This window comes from Echiichthys vipera (assembly GCF_963691815.1).
Source record: "Echiichthys vipera genome assembly, contig: SCAFFOLD_77, whole genome shotgun sequence".
Taxonomy (NCBI): Eukaryota; Metazoa; Chordata; class Actinopteri; order Perciformes; family Trachinidae; genus Echiichthys; species Echiichthys vipera.
The window spans coordinates 7123-27500 of record NW_028154863.1 but is presented as its reverse complement, the minus strand read 5'-3'; the positions used below and the strand labels follow the sequence as shown (position 1 = coordinate 27500).

General features: G+C 51.9%; 2 protein-coding genes across 3 annotated transcripts in view; both read left to right on the top strand.

Annotated features, from left to right (window-relative positions):
• Positions 1–7631, top strand: part of pcif1 (phosphorylated CTD interacting factor 1) — a 19902-nt gene extending 12271 nt beyond the window's left edge. Inside the window, exons 12-15 of the mRNA XM_083940862.1 lie at positions 413–684; positions 798–891; positions 2824–2999; positions 6481–7631. Of these exons, the coding sequence (XP_083796988.1) occupies positions 413–684; positions 798–891; positions 2824–2999; positions 6481–6805 (867 nt within the window). The 3' untranslated portion in view covers positions 6806–7631. The remainder of the gene's footprint in view (positions 1–412; positions 685–797; positions 892–2823; positions 3000–6480) is intronic.
• A 2205-nt stretch (positions 7632–9836) lies between these two features.
• On the top strand, positions 9837–19344 carry LOC310966280 (deoxynucleotidyltransferase terminal-interacting protein 1-like). 2 transcript variants are annotated; one of them, XM_083940861.1, is made up of 9 exons: positions 9837–10485; positions 10687–10754; positions 13900–13996; positions 14080–14178; positions 14257–14325; positions 14407–14463; positions 17141–17196; positions 18965–19007; positions 19255–19344. In XM_083940861.1, exons 1-9 carry the CDS (start codon positions 10411–10413, stop codon positions 19315–19317), a joined length of 627 nt encoding a protein of 208 aa, XP_083796987.1. In that variant the 5' UTR covers positions 9837–10410; the 3' UTR covers positions 19318–19344. The 2 variants fall into 2 exon arrangements, with proteins under 2 accessions (XP_083796987.1, XP_083796986.1); XM_083940860.1 differs by having other exon boundaries at positions 10684–10754.
• The last annotated feature ends 1034 nt before the right edge of the window (positions 19345–20378 follow it).

The window sequence follows — 20378 nt, the reverse complement described above, 5'->3', positions numbered from 1 at the left end:
TAATTGAACACCAGTAGTAATAGAGTACCCGGGGTAATAGAACACCAGTAGTAATAGAGTACCCGGGGTAATAGAGTACCTGTAGTAATAGAGTACCCGGGGTAATAGAACACCAGTAGTAATAGAGTACCCGGGGTAATAGAACACCAGTAGTAATAGAGTACCCGGGGTAATAGAACACCAGTAGTAATAGAGTACCCGGGGTAATAGAGTACCCGGGGTAATAGAACACCAGTAGTAATAGAGTACCCGGGGTAATAGAACACCAGTAGTAATAGAGTACCCGGGGTAATAGAGTACCCGGGGTAATAGAGTACCCGGGGTAATAGAGTACCCGGGGTAATAGAGTACCCGTAGTAATAGAGTACCCAGAGTAATCAGAGTACTCCCCCCCCCCCCCCCCCCCCCTCAGGAGCTGCTGTACCGGTACAGCTGCGTGGACGACCCGCGGTTCGAGCGCTTCCTGCCGCGCGTCTGGTGCCTGCTCAAGCGCTACCAGGCCATGTTCGGGGGCGGGGCCAACGAGGGCGCCGGCCTCCAGGGGGCGCTGCCCGTCGCCGTCTTCGAGGCGCTGGCGCGGCACTTCGGCGTGACCTTCGAGTGCTTCGCCTCGCCGCTCAACTGCTACTTCAAGCAGTTTGGCTCCGCCTTCCCCGACGTGGACGGCTTCTTCGGGTCCAGAGGGTGAGAGACGCCGCCGACGGCGCCAACGCCAACGCCAACGCTAACGCCAACGCCGACCAATCACAGAGCTCCTGTAACCATGTGTGTGTGTGTGTGTGTGTGTGTGTGTGCAGGCCCTTCCTGGCGTTCAGTCCGGTCAGTGGGTCGTTTGAAGCCAACCCTCCGTTCTGCGAAGAGCTGATGGACGCCATGGTGACGCACTTCGAGGTAGGTGACCCGGTTCTGGTCCTAACCCGGTCTGACCCGGTCTGACCCGGTTCTGGTCCTGACCCGGTCCTGACCCGGTTCTGGTCCTGACCCGGTCCTGACCCGGTTCTGGTCCTGACCCGGTCCTGACCCGGTTCTGGTCCTGACCCGGTTCTGGTCTGACTCGGTCTGACCCGGTCCCTGTGTTGTGGTTCCAGGAGCTGCTGGAGGCGTCCTCGGAGCCCCTGTCTCCTAGTGTCCTTACATGTCTCCTTACATGTCTCCTTGTGTCCTTACATGTCTCCTAGTGTCCTTACATGTCTCCTTACATGTCTCCTTTTGTCCTTACATGTCTCCTAGTGTCCTTGCATGTCTCCTTGTGTCCTTGTCTCCTTACACACTTGTCTCCTAGTGTCCTTACATGTCTCCTTACACACTTGTGTCCCTGCATGTCTCCTTAAACCCTCGTCTCCTTGTGTCCTTACATGTCTCCTAGTGTCCTTACATGTCTCCTAGTGTCCTTACATGTCTCCTTGTGTCCTTACATGTCTCCTTGTGTCCTTACATGTCTCCTTACATGTCTCCTTGTGTCCTTACATGTCTCCTTGTGTCCTCACATGTCTCCTTGTCTCCTTACATGTCTCCTTGTGTCCTTACATGTCTCCTAGTGTCCTTACATGTCTCCTTACATGTCTCCTTGTGTCCTTACATGTCTCCTAGTGTCCTTACATGTCTCCTAGTGTCCTTACATGTCTCCTTACATGTCTCCTAGTGTCCTTACATGTCTCCTTACATGTCTCCTAGTGTCCTTACATGTCTCCTTACATGTCTCCTTGTGTCCTTACATGTCTCCTAGTGTCCTTACATGTCTCCTTACATGTCTCCTAGTGTCCTTACATGTCTCCTTACATGTCTCCTTGTGTCCTTACATGTCTCCTAGTGTCCTTACATGTCTCCTTGTGTCCTTACATGTCTCCCTGTGTCCTTACATGTCTCCTTACATGTCTCCTAGTGTCCTTGCATGTCTCCTTGTGTCCTTGTCTCCTTAAATCCTCGTCTCCTTGTGTCCTTACATGTCTCCTAGTGTCCTTACATGTCTCCTAGTGTCCTTACATGTCTCCTTGTGTCCTTGTCTCCTTAAATCCTCGTCTCCTTGTGTCCTTACATGTCTCCTAGTGTCCTTACATGTCTCCTAGTGTCCTTACATGTCTCCTTACATGTCTCCTAGTGTCCTTACATGTCTCCTTGTGTCCTTACATGTCTCCTTACATGTCTCCTTGTGTCCTTACATGTCTCCTTACATGTCTCCTTGTGTCCTTACATGTCTCCTAGTGTCCTTACATGTCTCCTAGTGTCCTTACATGTCTCCTTTTGTCCTTACATGTCTCCTTACATGTCTCCTAGTGTCCTTACATGTCTCCTTACATGTCTCCTTGTGTCCTTACATGTCTCCTAGTGTCCTTACATGTCTCCTTACATGTCGCCTAGTGTCTTTACATGTCTCCTTACATGTCTCCTTGTGTCCTTACATGTCTCCTTACATGTCTCCTTGTGTCCTTACATGTCTCCTTGTGTCCTTACATGTCTCCTTGTCTCCTTACATGTCTCCTTGTGTCCTTACATGTCTCCTTACATGTCTCCTTGTGTCCTTACATGTCTCCTTGTGTCCTTACATGTCTCCTAGTGTCCTTACATGTCTCCTTGTTTCCTTACATGTCTCCTTACATGTCTCCTTGTGTCCTTACATGTCTACTTACATGTCTCCTTGTGTCCTTACATGTCTCCTTACATGTCTCCTTACATGTCTCCTTGTCTCCTTACATGTCTCCTTGTGTCCCTGTGTTGTGGTTCCAGGAGCTGCTGGAGGCGTCCTCGGAGCCCCTGTCTCCTAGTGTCCTTACATGTCTCCTTACATGTCTCCTAGTGTCCTTACATGTCTCCTTGTGTCCTTAGGAGCTGCTGGAGGCGTCCTCGGAGCCCCTGTCCTTCGCCGTGTTCGTGCCTGAGTGGAGGGACCCCGTGACGCCGGCCCTGAGCCGCCTGGAGCGCAGCCGCTTCCTGAGGCAGCAGCTCAGCGTCCCGGCCCACGAGCACGAGTATCGCTCCGGGAGCCAGCACCTGTGCAAGAGGTCTCCTCGTCTCCTTACACACTCGTCTCCTAGTCTCCTTACATGTGTCCTAGTGTCCTCACATGTCTCCTAGTCTCCTTACTTGTCTCCTAGTATCCTTAAACCCTTGTGTCCTAGTGTCCTTAAACTGTCCTGGTCTAGGTCCACTACTACCACGGGGTCCTAGTGTCCTTAGATGTGTCCTCGTCTCCTTACACACTCGTCTCTTAGTGTCCTCACATGTCTCCTTACATGTCTCCTAGTGTCCTTACATGTCTCCTTAAACTGTCCGGGGACACATCCACTACTACCACGCCCTAGTGTCCTTACATGTCTCCTAGTGTCCTCACATGTCTCCTTACATGTCTGCTAGTGTCCTCACATGTCTCCTCACATGTCTCCTTACATGTCTCCTAGTGTCCTCACATGTCTCCTCACATGTCTCCTTACATGTGTCCTAGTGTCCTTACATGTCTCCTAGTGTCCTTTTCTCCTTAAACTGTCCGGGGACATGTCCACTACTACCACGTTCTAGTGTCCTCACATGTCTCCTTACATGACTCCTAGTGTCCTTACATGTGTCCTAGTGTCCTTAAACTGTCCTGGTCTAGGTCCACTACTACCACGGGGTCCTAGTGTCCTTAGATGTGTCCTCATCTCCTTACACACTCGTCTCTTCGTGTCCTTAGATGTCTCCTAGTGTCCTTACATGTCTCCTCGTTTCCTTACACACTCGTCTCCTTACACCCTTGTCTCCTCGTCTCCTTGTGTCCTTAAACTGTCCTGGTCCAGGTCTACCACGTCCTAGTGTCCTTAGATGTCTCCTAGTTTCCTTACACACTTGTCTCCTAGTGTCCTTAGATGTCTTCTAGTTTCCTTATACACTTGTCTCCTAGTGTCCTTAGATGTCTCCTAGTTTCCTTACACACTTGTCCCCTAGTGTCCTTACATGTCTCCTCGTGTCCTTACATGTCTCCTAGTGTCCTTACATGTGTCCTCGTCTCCTTACACAATCGTCTCCTAGTGTCCTCACATGTCTCCTAGTGTCCTTACATGTTTCCTTGTGTCCTTACATGTCTCCTAGTGTCCTTGTCTCCTTAAACTGTCCTGGTCTAGGTCCACTACTACACCCTAGTGTCCTTACATGTCTCCTAGTGTCCTTGTCTCCTTAAACTGTCCTGGTCTAGGTCCACTACTACACCCTAGTGTCCTTACATGACTCCTAGTGTCCTTGTCTCCTTAAACTGTCCTGGTCTAGGTCCACTACTACACCCTAGTGTCCTTACATGTCTCCTAGTGTCCTTACATGTCTCCTTACATGTGTCCTAGTGTCCTTAGATGTCTCCTTGTGTCCTTGTCTCCTTACACACTTGTCTCCTAGTGTCCTTACATGTGTCCTTACACACTTGTCTCCTAGTGTCCTTACATGTGTCCTTACACACTCGTCTCCTAGTCTCCTTACATGTGTCCTTACACACTCGTCTCCTAGTCTCCTTACATGTGTCCTTACACACTCGTCTCCTAGTGTCCTTACATGTCTCCTTACATGTCTCCTTACACACTCGTCTCCTAGTGTCCTTACATGTGTCCTCGTCTCCTTACACACTCGTCTCCTAGTGTCCTCACATGTCTCCTTACATGTCTCCTTGTGTCCTTAGATGTGTCCTCGTCTCCTTACACACTCGTCTCCTAGTGTCCTTACATGTCTCCTAGTTTCCTTACACACTCGTCTCCTAGTGTCCTTACATGTGTCCTTGTCTCCTTACACACTCGTCTCCTAGTGTCCTAACATGTCTCCTAGTGTCCTTAGATGTCTCCTCGTCTCCTTACACACTCGTCTCCTAGTGTCCTAACATATCTCCTAGTGTCCTTAGATGTCTCCTCGTCTCCTTACACACTCGTCTCCTAGTGTCCTTACATGTCTCCTAGTGTCCTTACATGTCTCCTTACATATCTCCTAGTGTCCTTACATGTCTCCTAGTGTCCTTACATGTCTCCTTACATGTCTCCTCGTCTCCTTACACACTCATCTCCTTAGATGTGTCCTCGTCTCCTTACACACTCGTCTCTTGTCACTTGTGTCTTTAAACCCTCGTCTCCTTGTCTCCTTAAACCCTTGTCTCCTTGTGTCCTTAGATGTCTTCTTAAACACTTGTCTCCTTGTGTCCTTAGATGTCTCCTTAAACACTTGTCTCCTCGTGTCCCCGTCTCCTTAAACCCTTGTCTCATTAAACCCTTGTCTCCTTAAACCCTTGTCTCCTTGTGTCTGTAGATGTCTCCTTGTCTCCTTAAACCCTTGTCTCCTTGTGTCCTTAAACTGTCCTGGTCCAGGTCCACCACCTCCTAGTGTCCTTACATGTCTCCTAGTGTCCTTACATGTCTCCTCGTCTCCTTACACACTTGTCTCCTTGTCTCCTTAAACCCTTGTCTCCTTAAACCCTTGTCTCCTTAAACCCTTGTCTCCTTAAACCTTTGTCTCCTTGTGTCCTTAAACTGTCCTGGTCCAGGTCCACCTCCTCCTAGTGTCCTTACATGTCTCCTTACATGTGTCCTTGTCTCCTCACATGTGTCCTTGTCTCCTTAAACTGTCCGGGGACAGGTCCACTACTACGCCCTAGTGTCCTCACATGTCTCCTTACATGTCTCCTAGTGTCCTCACATGTCTCCTTAAACTGTCCGGGCCCAGGTCCTCCACTACCACGGGGACCTAGTGTCCTTAGATGTCCTCCTGTGTCCTTGTGTCCTTAGATGTCTCCTTGTGTCCTTACATGTCTCCTAGTGTCCTTGTCTCCTTACATGTGTCCTTGTGTCCTTACATGTCTCCTTACACACTTGTGTCCTTGTGTCCTTAAACTGTCCTGGTCCAGGTCCACCTCCTCCTAGTGTCCTTACGTGTCTCCTTGTCTCCTTACATGTCTCCTTACATGTCTCCTCTTGTCCTCACATGTCTCCTTACATGTCTCCTAGTCTCCTTACATGTCTCCTTACACTCTTGTCTCCTAGTGTCCTTACATATCTCCTTGTCTCCTTACATGTGTCCTTGTGTCCTTACATGTCTCCTAGTGTCCTTAAACTGTCCTGGTCCAGGTCTACTACGTCCTAGTGTCCTTACATGTCTCCTTGTCTCCTTACATGTCTCCTTACATGTCTCCTTACACATTTGTCTCCTTGTCTCCTTACATGTGTCCTTGTGTCCTTACATGTCTCCTTACACCCTTGTTTCCTTAAACTGTCCAGGGACAGGTCCACTACTACACCCTAGTGTCCTCACATGTCTCCTTACATGTCTCCTAGTGTCCTTACACACTCGTCTCCTAGTGTCCTTACATGTCTCCTAGTGTCCTTAACTCCTCGTCTCCTTGTCTCCTGAAACACTTGTCTCCTTATCCCCTCGTCTCCTTGTCCCCCCGTCTCCTCGCCTCCTTAACCACTCGTCCCCTCCTGTCTCCTTACACACTTGGCTCCTCGCCTCCTTAACCCCTCGTCTCCTTGTCTCCTGCAGGGAGGACATGTCGTACCGGGCGGTCCACGGCACGGCCGTGCTCTTCCTGCAGAACGCCGCCGGCTTCGCCAAGTGGGCGCCGACGCCGGAGCGCCTCGCCGAGCTGACGGCGGCGTACAGCCCCGCCCCCTCCCGCCCCGCCTCCCTCTCCTCCCCCGGCCCCGCCCAGCTCGCGCCCCCCCCCGGGGACAAAGACTCCGCCCCCAAGGCTGCCGACAGGACGCCGGGCGCCGTGATGTCACCGGGCGGCGGCCATGACGACAACAACAACAACAACAGCAGCAGCAGCAGCGGCAGTCCGCGGGACAAGATGGCCGCCGTGTAGAGGGGGCGGGGCCTGGGCGGAGGCCACGCCCCCCTCTTCAGCAGAGGGGGCGGGGTCAGAGTCCACCCTCCCTCCGATTGGTCGAAGCTCTGACATCACTGCAGGGCGTCCCTCTCACCCGTCGGAGGAGGAGGACTCCTGATTGGTCGACAAAAGGCAGCTATCGTTTCTATTGGACCGGTCGGACGAGAAGCCCCGCCCCCCTCAGGACAGACGGCCAATCGGCGCTGCAGCTCACCTCGCAGGAGGAAGGGCTTTCCGCCCGCAGTGCATTCTGGGACAATCGAAAAGGCCGGAGTGCGCGAGTGCCGGGGTCCCGTCACACTTCCTGTGGAAACAGGAAGTGATGTCATAGGAGGGGGGCGGGGTCAGAACTCTTCAATGTTGTAAAAAAAAAAATAAACTTTTTTTCAGGAAACACGACGTCGTTTTTTTCAACACGTCGAGTTTCTGTGCGACGCCGCCGCCGCCGGGGACGCCACCGCGGACGCCGCCGCCGCCGCGGACGCCGCGCTCTGATTGGACGCTTTTCCTTCTGTTCTTCACTGTTTCTGTTTTTAGCATGTTCCTCAATTACCCATGATCCTCAGCTTGGTTTCAGGGCGTCCTCGCCGCCGCCGCCACGTCCTCGCCCTCGCCTACGTTAGCCTAAGCTAGGCTAACGTCCCACTCTGGTGTGTGCGTTAAGCTAGGCTAACGTCCCTCTGCTCCCAGTTTGCGCTAAGCTAGGCTAACATCCCTCTTCCCCTGGTGTTAGCGCTAAGCTAGGCTAACGTCCCTCTCTGCCCCTGGTGTTTACACTAAGCTAGGCTAACGTCCCTCTGCCCCCGGTGTTTGCGCTAAGCTAGGCTAACGTCACCCTCTGCCCACGGTGTTTGCGCTAAGCTAGGCTAACCTCCCTCTTCCCCCGGTGTTTACACTAAGCTAGGCTAATGTCATTCTCTTCCCCCGTGTTTACACTAAGCTAGGCTAATATCCCTCTTCCCCCAGTGTTTGCGCTAAGCTAGCCTAACCTCCCTCTGCTCCCAGTTTGTGCTAAGCTAGCCTAACCTCCCTCTGCCCCCAGTGTTTGCGCTACCTAGGCTAAACTCCCTCCTCCTGGTGTTAGTGCTAAGCTAGGCTAACGTCCCTCTTCCCCTGGTGTTAGCGCTAAGCTAGGCTAACGTCCCTCTGCCCCCCGGTGTTTGCGCTAAGCTAGGCTAACGTCCCTCTGCCCCCCGGTGTTTGCGCTAAGCTAGGCTAACGTCCCCCTCTTCCCCTGGTGTTTACACTAAGCTAGGCTATCCTCCCTCTTCCCCTGGTGTTTACACTAAGCTAGGCTAATGTAACTCTCTTCCCCCGGTGTTTGCGCTAAGCTAGGCTTACGTCACTCTGCCCCCGGTGTTGGTGCTAAGTTATGCTAACATCCCCCTCTGCCCCCGGTGTTTGCGCTAAGCTAGGCTAACCTCCCCCTGCCCCTGGTGTTTGCGTTAAGCTAGGCTGACCTCCCTCTGCCCCTGGTGTTTACACTAAGCTAGGCTAACGTCCCCCTGCCCCCAGTGTTTACGCTAAGCTAGGCTAACGTCCCTCTCTTCCCCCGGTGTTTGCACTAAGCTAGGCTAACGTTCCTCTGCTCTGGTGTTTGCGCTAAGCTAGGCTAATGTCCCTCTGCCCTAGTGTTTGCGTTAAGCTAGGCTAACCTCCCTCTTCCCCCGACGTTTGCGTTAAGCTAGGCTAGCATCACTCTGCCCCCAGTGTTTGCGCTACCTAGGCTAAACTCCCTCCTCCTGGTGTTAGCGCTAAGCTAGGCTAACGTCCCTCTTCCCCCGGTGTTTACACTAAGCTAGGCTAACCTCCCTCTGCTCCCAGTTTGTGCTAAGCTAGGCTAACGTCCCCCTCTGCCCCCAGTGTTTGCGCTACCTAGACTAAACTCCCTCCTCCTGGTGTTAGTGCTAAGCTAGGCTAACGTCCCTCTTCCCCTGGTGTTAGCGCTAAGCTAGGCTAACGTCCCTCTGCCCCCCGGTGTTTGCGCTAAGCTAGGCTAACGTCCCTCTGCCCCCCGGTGTTTGCGCTAAGCTAGGCTAACGTCCCCCTCTTCCCCTGGTGTTTACACTAAGCTAGGCTATCCTCCCTCTTCCCCTGGTGTTTACACTAAGCTAGGCTAATGTAACTCTCTTCCCCCGGTGTTTGCGCTAAGCTAGGCTTACGTCACTCTGCCCCCGGTGTTGGTGCTAAGTTATGCTAACATCCCCCTCTGCCCCCGGTGTTTGCGCTAAGCTAGGCTAACCTCCCCCTGCCCCTGGTGTTTGCGTTAAGCTAGGCTGACCTCCCTCTGCCCCTGGTGTTTACACTAAGCTAGGCTAACGTCCCCCTGCCCCCAGTGTTTACGCTAAGCTAGGCTAACGTCCCTCTCTTCCCCCGGTGTTTGCACTAAGCTAGGCTAACGTTCCTCTGCTCTGGTGTTTGCGCTAAGCTAGGCTAATGTCCCTCTGCCCTAGTGTTTGCGTTAAGCTAGGCTAACCTCCCTCTTCCCCCGACGTTTGCGTTAAGCTAGGCTAGCATCACTCTGCCCCCAGTGTTTGCGCTACCTAGGCTAAACTCCCTCCTCCTGGTGTTAGCGCTAAGCTAGGCTAACGTCCCTCTTCCCCCGGTGTTTACACTAAGCTAGGCTAACCTCCCTCTGCTCCCAGTTTGTGCTAAGCTAGGCTAACGTCCCCCTCTGCCCCCAGTGTTTGCGCTACCTAGACTAAACTCCCTCCTCCTGGTGTTAGCGCTAAGCTAGGCTAACGTCCCCCTCTGCCCCCGGTGTTTGCGCTAAGCTAGGCTAACGGCGAGGACGTGGCGAGGACGCGGCGTGGGGGGGGGCGGGGCCTCAGCTGGAGAGTGTAAATAGTCTGTCCTTCATCTGCACAGAGAAGTAAACATTTATCCAAAATGGCCGCCTGTCTGTCCTCTCTTTATTCCTTTTTTTCTTCTGGAGCTCTTATTGTGAAGGGGGAAAGGACCGGAAGTGCGCGTCACATGAAGCGGAAGTGTCACTTCCAGGAAACAAAACATCAGATCCGAGCATCGGCGCTCTTCTGTCGGTCAGTCAGCCCGGTAAAGTCCCGCTACCGCCCCGGTAAAGTCCCGCTACCGCCCCGGTAAAGTCCCGCTAACACCCCGGTAAAGTCCCGCTACCGCCCCGGTAACTCTCCCGCTAACGCCCGGGACTTGGAGACTTCCGGCCCGCAGACATCAACAAGGCTCTCGCCTCTGTTAGCATCACACAGTTAGCTCTCGCCTCCGTTAGCATCACACAGTTAGCTCTCGCCTCTGTTAGCATCACACAGTTAGCCTCGCCTCCGTTAGCATCACACAGTTAGCTCTCGCCGCTGTTAGCATCACACAGCTAGCTCTCGCCTCTGTTAGCATCACACAGTTAGCTCTCGCCTCCGTCGGCATCACACAGTTAGCCTCGCCTCTGTTAGCATCACACAGTTAGCCTTACTGCTGTTAGCATCACACAGTTAGCTCTCGCCTCCGTTAGCATCACACAGTTAGCTCTCGCCTCTGTTAGCACCACACAGTTAGCTCTCGCCGCCGTTAGCCTAGCACAGTTAGCTCGGCTGGAGCCGGACCGCACCATGGGAGCCCACCGCAGCGAGGGGGGCCGGGACTGGCTGCAGCAGGACGGAGCGGAGCCCCCGGACCACAGCCCGGTACGGAGCGTTAGCTTAGCACGCTATGCTAACGTGCTGTATATGGTTTACCTGAGTCACTGTTATGACCGTTACTCATCATATAACCGTGTTTTTTGATATTATGACGTCATAATAATCATAATTAATAGATGTTAATGATGTTAGTGATTCATAATGATCATAATTATTCATAATTCATATTCATAACTCGCGCAGAAGCCGTGGAACGTGATGATCAAACACCGGCACGTTCACCGGCGAGGACGCCGCTCACACACCACCGTCAGGTACGGGCTAGTTACCATGGTTACACACACACCACCGTCAGGTACGGGCTGGTTACCATGGTTACACACACACCACCGTCAGGTACGGGCTGGTTAACATGGTTACACACACACCACCGTCAGGTACGGGCTAGTTACCATGGTTACACACACACCACCGTCAGGTACGGGCTAGTTACCATGGTTACACACACACCACCGTCAGGTACGGGCTGGTTACCATGGTTACACACACCACCGCCAGGTACGGGCTGGTTACCATGGTTACACACACACCACCGTCAGGTACGGGCTAGTTACTATGGTTACACACACCACCGTCAGGTACGGGCTGGTTACCATGGTTACACACACACCACCGTCAGGTACGGGCTGGTTACCATAGTTACACACGCCACCGTCAGGTACGGGCTAGTTACCATGGTTACACACACACACCACCGTCAGGTACGGGCTGGTTACCATGGTTACACACACCACCGTCAGGTACGGGCTAGTTACCATGGTTACACACACACCACCGTCAGGTACGGGCTAGTTATGCTAGTTAAGCTAGTTAGTTATGCTAGTTAAGCTAGTTAGTTATGCTAGTTACCATGGTTACACTGGGTACACACACCAACGTCAGGTACGGGCTAGCTATGCTAGTTAAGCTAGTAAGCTATGCTAGTTACCATGGTTACACTGGTTACACACACCACCGTCAGGTACGGGCTAGTTACCATGGTTACACACACCACCGTCAGGTACGGGCTGGTTACCATGGTTACACACACCACCGTCAGGTACAGGCTAGTTACCATGGTTACACACACCACCGTCAGGTACGGGCTGGTTACCATGGTTACACACACCACCGTCAGGTACGGGCTAGTTACCATGGTTACACACACCACCGTCAGGTACGGGCTGGTTACCATGGTTACACACACCACCGTCAGGTACAGGCTAGTTACCATGGTTACACACACCACCGTCAGGTACGGGCTGGTTACCATGGTTACACACACACCACCGTCAGGTACAGGCTAGTTATGCTAGTTACCATGGTTACACACACACCACCGGCAGGTACGGGCTGGTTACCATGGTTACACTGGTCACACACACCACCGTCAGGTACGGGCTGGTTACCATGGTTACACACACACCACCGTCAGGTACGGGCTGGTTACCATGGTTACACACACACCACCGTCAGGTACGGGCTGGTTACCATGGTTACACACACCACCGTCAGGTACGGGCTGGTTACCATGGTTACACTGGTTACACACGCCACCGTCAGGTACGGGCTAGTTACCATGGTTACACACACACCACCGTCAGGTACGGGCTGGTTACCATGGTTACACACACACCACCGTCAGGTACGGGCTGGTTACCATGGTTACACACACACCACCGTCAGGTACGGGCTGGTTACCATAGTTACACACGCCACCGTCAGGTACGGGCTAGTTACCATGGTTACACACACACACCACCGTCAGGTACGGGCTGGTTACCATGGTTACACACACCACCGTCAGGTACGGGCTAGTTACCATGGTTACACACACACCACCGTCAGGTACGGGCTAGTTATGCTAGTTAAGCTAGTTAGTTATGCTAGTTAAGCTAGTTAGTTATGCTAGTTACCATGGTTACACTGGGTACACACACCAACGTCAGGTACGGGCTAGCTATGCTAGTTAAGCTAGTAAGCTATGCTAGTTACCATGGTTACACTGGTTACACACACCACCGTCAGGTACGGGCTAGTTACCATGGTTACACACACCACCGTCAGGTACGGGCTGGTTACCATGGTTACCATGGTTACACACACACCACCGTCAGGTACGGGCTAGTTACCATGGTTACACACACCACCGTCAGGTACGGGCTAGTTACCATGGTCACACACGCCACCGTCAGGTACGGGTTAGCTATGCTAGTTAAGCTAGTTAGCTATGCTAGTTACCATGGTTACACTGGTCACACACACCACCGTCAGGTACGGGCTAGTTACCATGGTTACACACACCACCGTCAGGTACGGGTTAGCTATGTTAGTTAAGCTAGTTAGCTATGCTAGTTACCATGGTTACACTGGTCACACACACCGCCGTCAGGTACGGGCTAGTTACCATGGTTACACACACCACCGTCAGGTACGGGCTGGTTACCATGGTTACACACACACCACCGTCAGGTACGGGCTAGTTAAGCTAGTTAAGCTAGTTATGCTAGTTACCATGGTTACACTGGGTACACACACCACCGTCAGGTACGGGTTAGCTATGCTAGTTAAGCTAGTTATGCTAGTTACCATGGTTACATTGGGTACACACACCACCGTCAGGTACGGGCTAGTTAAGCTAGTTAGCTATGCTAGTTACCATAGTTACACTGGTTACACACACCACCGTCAGGTACGGGCTAGTTAAGCTAGTTACCATGGTTACACACACCACCGTCAGGTATGGGCTAGTTATGCTAGTTACCATGGTAAGTTATGCTAGTTAAGCTAGTTATGCTAGTTAAGCTAGTTATGCTAGTTACCATGGTAAGTTATGCTACTTAAGCTAGTTATGCTAGTTACACTGGTAAGTTATGCTAGTCAAGCTAGTTATGCTAGTTACACTGGTAAGTTATGCTAGTTATGCTAGTTACACTGGTAAGTTATGCTAGTTAAGCTAGTTACACTGGTTAGTTATGCTAGTTAAGCTAGTTAGTTAAGCTAGCTATACTGGTTAGTTATGCTAATTAAGCTAGGTACACTAGTTAGTTATGCTAGTTAAGCTAGGTACACTGGTTAGTTATGCTAGTTAAGCTAGTTATTTACACTGGTTAGTTATGCTAGTTAAGCTAGGTACACTTGTTAGTTAAGCTAGTTAAGCTAGGTACACTGGTTAGTTATGCTAGTTAAGCTAGTTATTTACACTGGTTAGTTATGCTAGTTATGCTAGTTAGTTACACTGGTATATACTGTGTGTGTGTGTGTGTGTGTGTGTGCGCGTGTGTGTGTGTGTGTGTGTGTGTGTGCGTGTGTGTGTGTGCGTGTGTGTGTGTGCGTGTGTGTGTGTGTGTGTGTGTGTGCGTGCGTGCGTGTGCGCGTGTGTGTGTGTGTGCGTGTGTGTGTGTGCGTGTGTGTGTGCAGCTACACTGACCCTCAGGTGTCCATGGACCTGCTGAGGGCGGTGCTTCAGCCCAGCTTCAACGATGACATCACGGCCGTGTTCAGGAAGTACCAACAGGTCAGGGGGGGGGCGGGGCTTACAGGTGTGTGTGTACAGGTGTGTGTGTGTGCGGGTGTGTCACATGTGTTGTCGCGTTCCAGTTCTACGAGAAGGCGGCGGCGAACGTGAAGGAGAACGTCGGCGACGGCGTGCACACGGACCAGCTGATCCGGGAGGCGTGCCGGAACGCCCTGGAGCAGGTGAGGTCACTTCCTGTTTCCTGTGATTGGCCCACGCCCCCTCACTTCCTGTCTTCTCACCTGTGATGTCATCCGCAGGCCAAGCAGCTGTTCCCAGAGGCGGAGGCGAAGAGGGCGGGGCCAGAGGGCGCCGCCGCTGCCGTCAAGGTAGTGACGGACCAATGAGAAGCCTCCGATTCAGATGTTACCCGGTTCGATTCTGATCCTGGTCTGTGTGTCCCCCCACAGAGATCCAGACCTGCAGACGAGGACTACAGCCAGAGAGGGAGCCCCCTCCTCAAGAAGGTGAGACAGGTGCGAGACAGGTGTGAGACAGGTGTGAGACAGGTGTGAGACAGGTGTGAGACAGGACAGGTGTGAGACAGGTGCAGGACAGGTGTGAGACAGGTGTGAGACAGGACAGGTGTGAGACAGGTGCAGGACAGGTGTGAGACAGGTGTGAGACAGGTGTGAGACAGGTGTGTCAGGTGTTGCACAGGTGTGAGACAGGTGTGAGACAGGTGTGTCAGGTGTGAGACAGGACAGGTGTGAGACAGGTGTGAGACAGGACAGGTGTGAGACAGGTGTGAGACAGGACAGGTGTGAGACAGGTGCTGTACAGGTGTGAGACAGGTGTGAGACAGGTGTGTCAGGTGTTGCACAGGTGTGAGACAGGTGTGAGACAGGACAGGTGTGAGACAGGTGCAGGACAGGTGTGAGACAGGTGTGTGACAGGTGCAGGGCAGGTGTGAGACAGGTGTTGTACAGGTGTGAGACAGGTGTGTGACAGGTGCAGGGCAGGTGTGAGACAGGTGTGAGACAGGACAGGTGTGACAGGTGCAGGACAGGTGCGAGACAGGTGTGAGACAGGACAGGTGTGAGACAGGTGTTGTACAGGTGTGAGACAGGTGTTGTACAGGTGTGAGACAGGTGTTGTACAGGTGTGAGACAGGTGTGAGACAGGTGTGTCAGGTGTGAGACAGGTGTAAGACAGGTGTGAGACAGGACAGGTGTGAGACAGGTGTGTCAGGTGAGACAGGTGTGAGACAGGTGTGAGACAGGTGTGAGACAGGACAGGTGTGAGACAGGTGTGAGACAGGACATGTGTGAGACAGGTGTGAGACAGGTGTGAGACAGGACATGTGTGAGACAGGTGTGAGACAGGTGTAGGACAGGTGTGAGACAGGTGTGAGACAGGACAGGTGTGAGACAGGTGTGAGACAGGTGCAGGACAGGTGTGAGACAGGTGTGAGACAGGTGCAGGACAGGTGTGAGACAGGTGCAGGACAGGTGTGAGACAGGTGCAGGACAGGTGTGAGACAGGTTTGAGACAGGACAGGTGTGAGACAGGTGCAGGTGTGGGACAGGTGTGAGACAGGTGTTAGACAGGACAAGTGTGAGACAGGTGCAGGTGTGAGACAGGTGCAGGACAGGTGTGAGGCAGGTGCAGGACAGGTGTGAGACAGGTGTGAGACAGGACAGGTGTGAGACAGGTGCAGGACAGGTGTGAGACAGGTGCAGGACAGGTGTGAGACAGGACAGGTGTGAGACAGGTGCAGGACAGGTGTGAGACAGGTGCAGGACAGGTGTGAGACAGGACAGGTGTGAGACAGGTGCAGGACAGGTGTGAGACACGTGTGGGACAGGTGTGAGACAGGACAGGTGTGAGACAGGTGTGTCAGGTGTGAGACAGGTGCAGGACAGGTGTTGTACAGGTGTGAGACAGGACAGGTGTGGGACAGGTGTGAGACAGGTGTGAGACAGGTGTGAGGCAGGTGTGAGACAGGTGTGAGACAGGACAGGTGTGAGACAGGTGCAGGACAGGTGTGAGACAGGTGTGAGACAGGACAGGTGTGAGACAGGACAGGTGTGAGACAGGTGCAGGACAGGACAGGTGTGAGACAGGTGTGAGACAGGACAGGTGTGAGACAGGTGTGAGACGGGTGTGAGGCAGGTGTGAGACAGGTGCAGGACAGGTGTGAGACAGGTGTAGGACAGGTGTGAGACAGGTGTGAGACATGTGTGAGACAGGACAGGTGTGAGACAGGTGCAGGACAGGTGTGAGACAGGACAGGTGTGAGACAGGACAGGTGTGAGACAGGTGTGTCAGGTGTTGTACAGGTGTGAGACAGGTGCAGGACAGGTGTGAGACAGGTGCAGGACAGGTGTGAGACAGGTGTGAGACAGGACAGGTGTGAGACAGGTGCAGGACAGGTGTGAGACAGGTGCAGGACAGGTGTGTCAGGTGTGAGACAGGTGCAGGACAGGTGTGAGACAGGACAGGTGTGAGACAGGTGCAGGACAGGTGTGACACAGGTGTGAGACAGGACAGGTGTGAGACAGGTGCAGGACAGGTGTGAGACAGGTGCAGGACAGGTGTGAGACAGGTGCAGGACAGGTGTGAGACAGGACAGATGTGAGACAGGTGTGAGACAGGTGTGAGAAAGGACAGGTGTGAGACAGGTGTGAGACAGGTGTGTCAGGTGTGAGACAGGTGCAGGACAGGTGTGAGACAGGTGTGTCAGGTGCAGGACAGGTGTGAGACAGGTGTGAGACAGGTGTGAGAAAGGTGTGAGACAGGTGCAGGACAGGTGTGAGACAGGTGTGAGACAGGTGCAGGACAGGTGTGAGACAGGACAGGTGTGAGACAGGTGCAGGACAGGTGTGAGACAGGTGTGAGACAGGTGTGAGACAGGTGCAGGACAGGTGTGAGACAGGTGTGAGACAGGACAGGTGTGAGACAGGTGTGAGACAGGACAGGTGTGAGACAGGTGTTGCACAGGTGTTGTACAGGTGTGAGACAGGTACAGGACAGGTGTGAGACAGGTGCAGGACAGGTGTGAGACAGGACAGGTGTGAGACAGGTGTGAGACAGGACAGGTGTGAGACAGGTGTGAGACAGGACAGGTGTGAGACAGGACAGGTGTGAGACAGGTGTGTCAGGTGTTGTACAGGTGTGAGACAGGTGTGTCTGTTTCCATAGAGACGAGCTCGTCCGGCGGCGGCGTCCTCCGATCGCCCGCACTCCCTCTCCTCCCAGTGAGTATGACATCATCAGCTAACCTGTGACATCATCAGCTAACCGTGACATCATCAGCTAACCGTGACGTCATCAGCTAACCTGTGACATCATCAGCTAACTGTGACATCATCAGCTAACTGTGACATCATCAGCTAACTGTGACATCATCAGCTAACCTGTGACATCATCAGCTAACTGTGACATCATCAGCTAACTGTGACATCATCAGCTAACTGTGACATCATCAGCTAACTGTGACGTCATCAGCTAACTGTGACATCATCAGCTAACCCGTGACATCATCAGCTAACTGTGACATCATCAGCTAACCTGTGACATCAGCTAACCTGTGACATCATCAGCTAACTGTGACATCATCAGCTAACCGTGACATCATCAGCTAACCTGTGACATCATCAGCTAACTGTGACATCATCAGCTAACCGTGACATCATCAGCTAACCTGTGACATCATCAGCTAACTGTGACATCATCAGCTAACTGTGACATCAGCTAACCTGTGACATCATCAGCTAACTGTGACATCATCAGCTAACTGTGACATCATCAGCTACCCTGTGACGTCATCAGCTAACCTGTGACATCATCAGCTAACCTGTGACATCATCAGCTAACTGCGACATCATCAGCTAACCTGTGACGTCATCAGCTAACTGTGACGTCATCAGCTAACTGTGACATCATCAGCTAACCATGACATCATCGGCTAACCTGTGACATCATCAGCTAACCTGTGACGTCATCAGCTAACCTGTGACGTCATCAGCTAACTGTGACATCATCAGCTAACCTGTGACATCATCAGCTAACCTGTGACATCAGCTAACCTGTGACATCATCAGCTAACTGTGACATCATCAGCTAACTGTGACATCATCAGCTACCCTGTGACGTCATCAGCTAACCTGTGACGTCATCAGCTAACCTGTGACGTCATCAGCTAACCTGTGACATCATCAGCTACCCTGTGACGTCATCAGCTAACCTGTGACGTCATCAGCTAACCTGTGACATCATCAGCTAACTGTGACATCATCAGCTAACTGTGACATCATCAGCTACCCTGTGACGTCATCAGCTAACTGTGACATCATCAGCTAACCTGTGACATCATCAGCTAACCTGTGACATCATCAGCTAACTGCGACATCATCAGCTAACCTGTGACGTCATCAGCTAACTGTGACGTCATCAGCTAACTGTGACATCATCGGCTAACCTGTGACGTCATCAGCTAACTGTGACATCATCAGCTAACCTGTGACATCATCAGCTAACCTGTGACGTCATCAGCTAACCGTGACATCATCAGCTAACCGTGACATCATCGGCTAACCTGTGACGTCATCGGCTAACTGTGACATCATCGGCTAACCCGTGACATCATCAGCTAACCTGTGACATCATCAGCTAACTGTGACATCATCAGCTAACTGTGACATCATCAGCTAACTGTGACATCATCAGCTAACCTGTGACATCATCAGCTAACTGTGACATCATCAGCTAACCTGTGACATCATCAGCTAACTGTGACATCATCAGCTAACCTGTGACATCACCAGCTAACATGTGACATCATCGGCTAACTGTGACATCATCAGCTAACTGTGACATCATCAGCTAACTGTGACATCATCAGCTAACTGTGACGTCATCGGCTAACCTGTGACATCATCAGCTAACCTGTGACATCATCAGCTAACCTGTGACATCATCAGCTAACCTGTGACGTCATCGGCTAACCTGTGATGTCATCCTCAGGGTGAAGATCAAGTCTGAGCCAATCAGGAGGGAAGGACCCAAGGTGAGGGGGCGGGGCCTGCAGCCTCCGACCAATCACAGACAGGGACAGAGACGCCGGCTCTGATCACGACAACAACAACAAGAGTGACGTGTGTGTGTGTGTGTGTGTGTGTGTGTGTGTGTGTGTGTGTGTGTGTGTGTGTGTGTGTGTGTGTGTGTGTGTGTGTGTGTGTGTGTGTGTGTGTGTGTGTGTGTGTGTGTGTGTGTGTGTGTCTGTGTGTGTGTGTGTGTGTGTGTGTGTGTTTCAGTGGGACCCGTCCAGACTGAACGAGAACAGCACCTTTGTCCTGGGCTCCAGAGCAAACAAGTGAGTCAACAACAACAACAACGACGACAATGACAACGACAACAACGACGACAACAACAACAACGGCGACAACGACGACAACGACGACAACGACGACGACAACAACAACAACAACGACAAAAGCAACATCAACAACGACAACTACAACAACGTCAACAACAACAACAATGACAAAAGCAACAACAACGACGACAACAACAACAACGTCAACAACAACAACAATGACAAAAGCAACATCAACAACAACGACAACTACAACAACAACGACGACAACACCAATAACAACAACAACAACAACAATAAGGACAACAACGACGACAACAACAACAACAACAACAACAACTACAACAACAACAACGTCAACAACAACGACGACGACAACTACAACAACAATAACAACAACAACAACAACAATGACGACAACAACTACGACGACAACAACGACAACAACAACAATGACGAAAACAACAACGACGACAACAACGACAACAACTACAACGACGACGACAACAACAACAACTACGACAACGACAACAACAACGACGACAACAACTACAACAGCGACGACAACAACAACGACGACAATAACGACAACGACGACAACAACAACAACAACGACAACAACAATGACAACAACAACAACTACGCAACAACAACGACGACGACAAGGACGACGACAACAACGACAACAACAACGACGACAACAACGACAACAACAATGACAACAACAACGACGACAACAATGACAACAACAACGACGACAACAACAACGACGACAACAACGACAACAACAACAACAACTACAACAACGACGACAACAGCGACAACAACAACAACTACAATGACGACAACAACAACGACAACAACAACGACAACAACAACAACAACAACTACAATGACGACAACAACGACGACAATAACAACGACAACAACAACAACGACAACAACGACAACAACGAAGACAACAACGACAACAACAATGAAGACAACGACGACAACAACAACGACGACAACAACGACGACAACAACAACGACAACAACAACGACGACAACTACGACAACAAT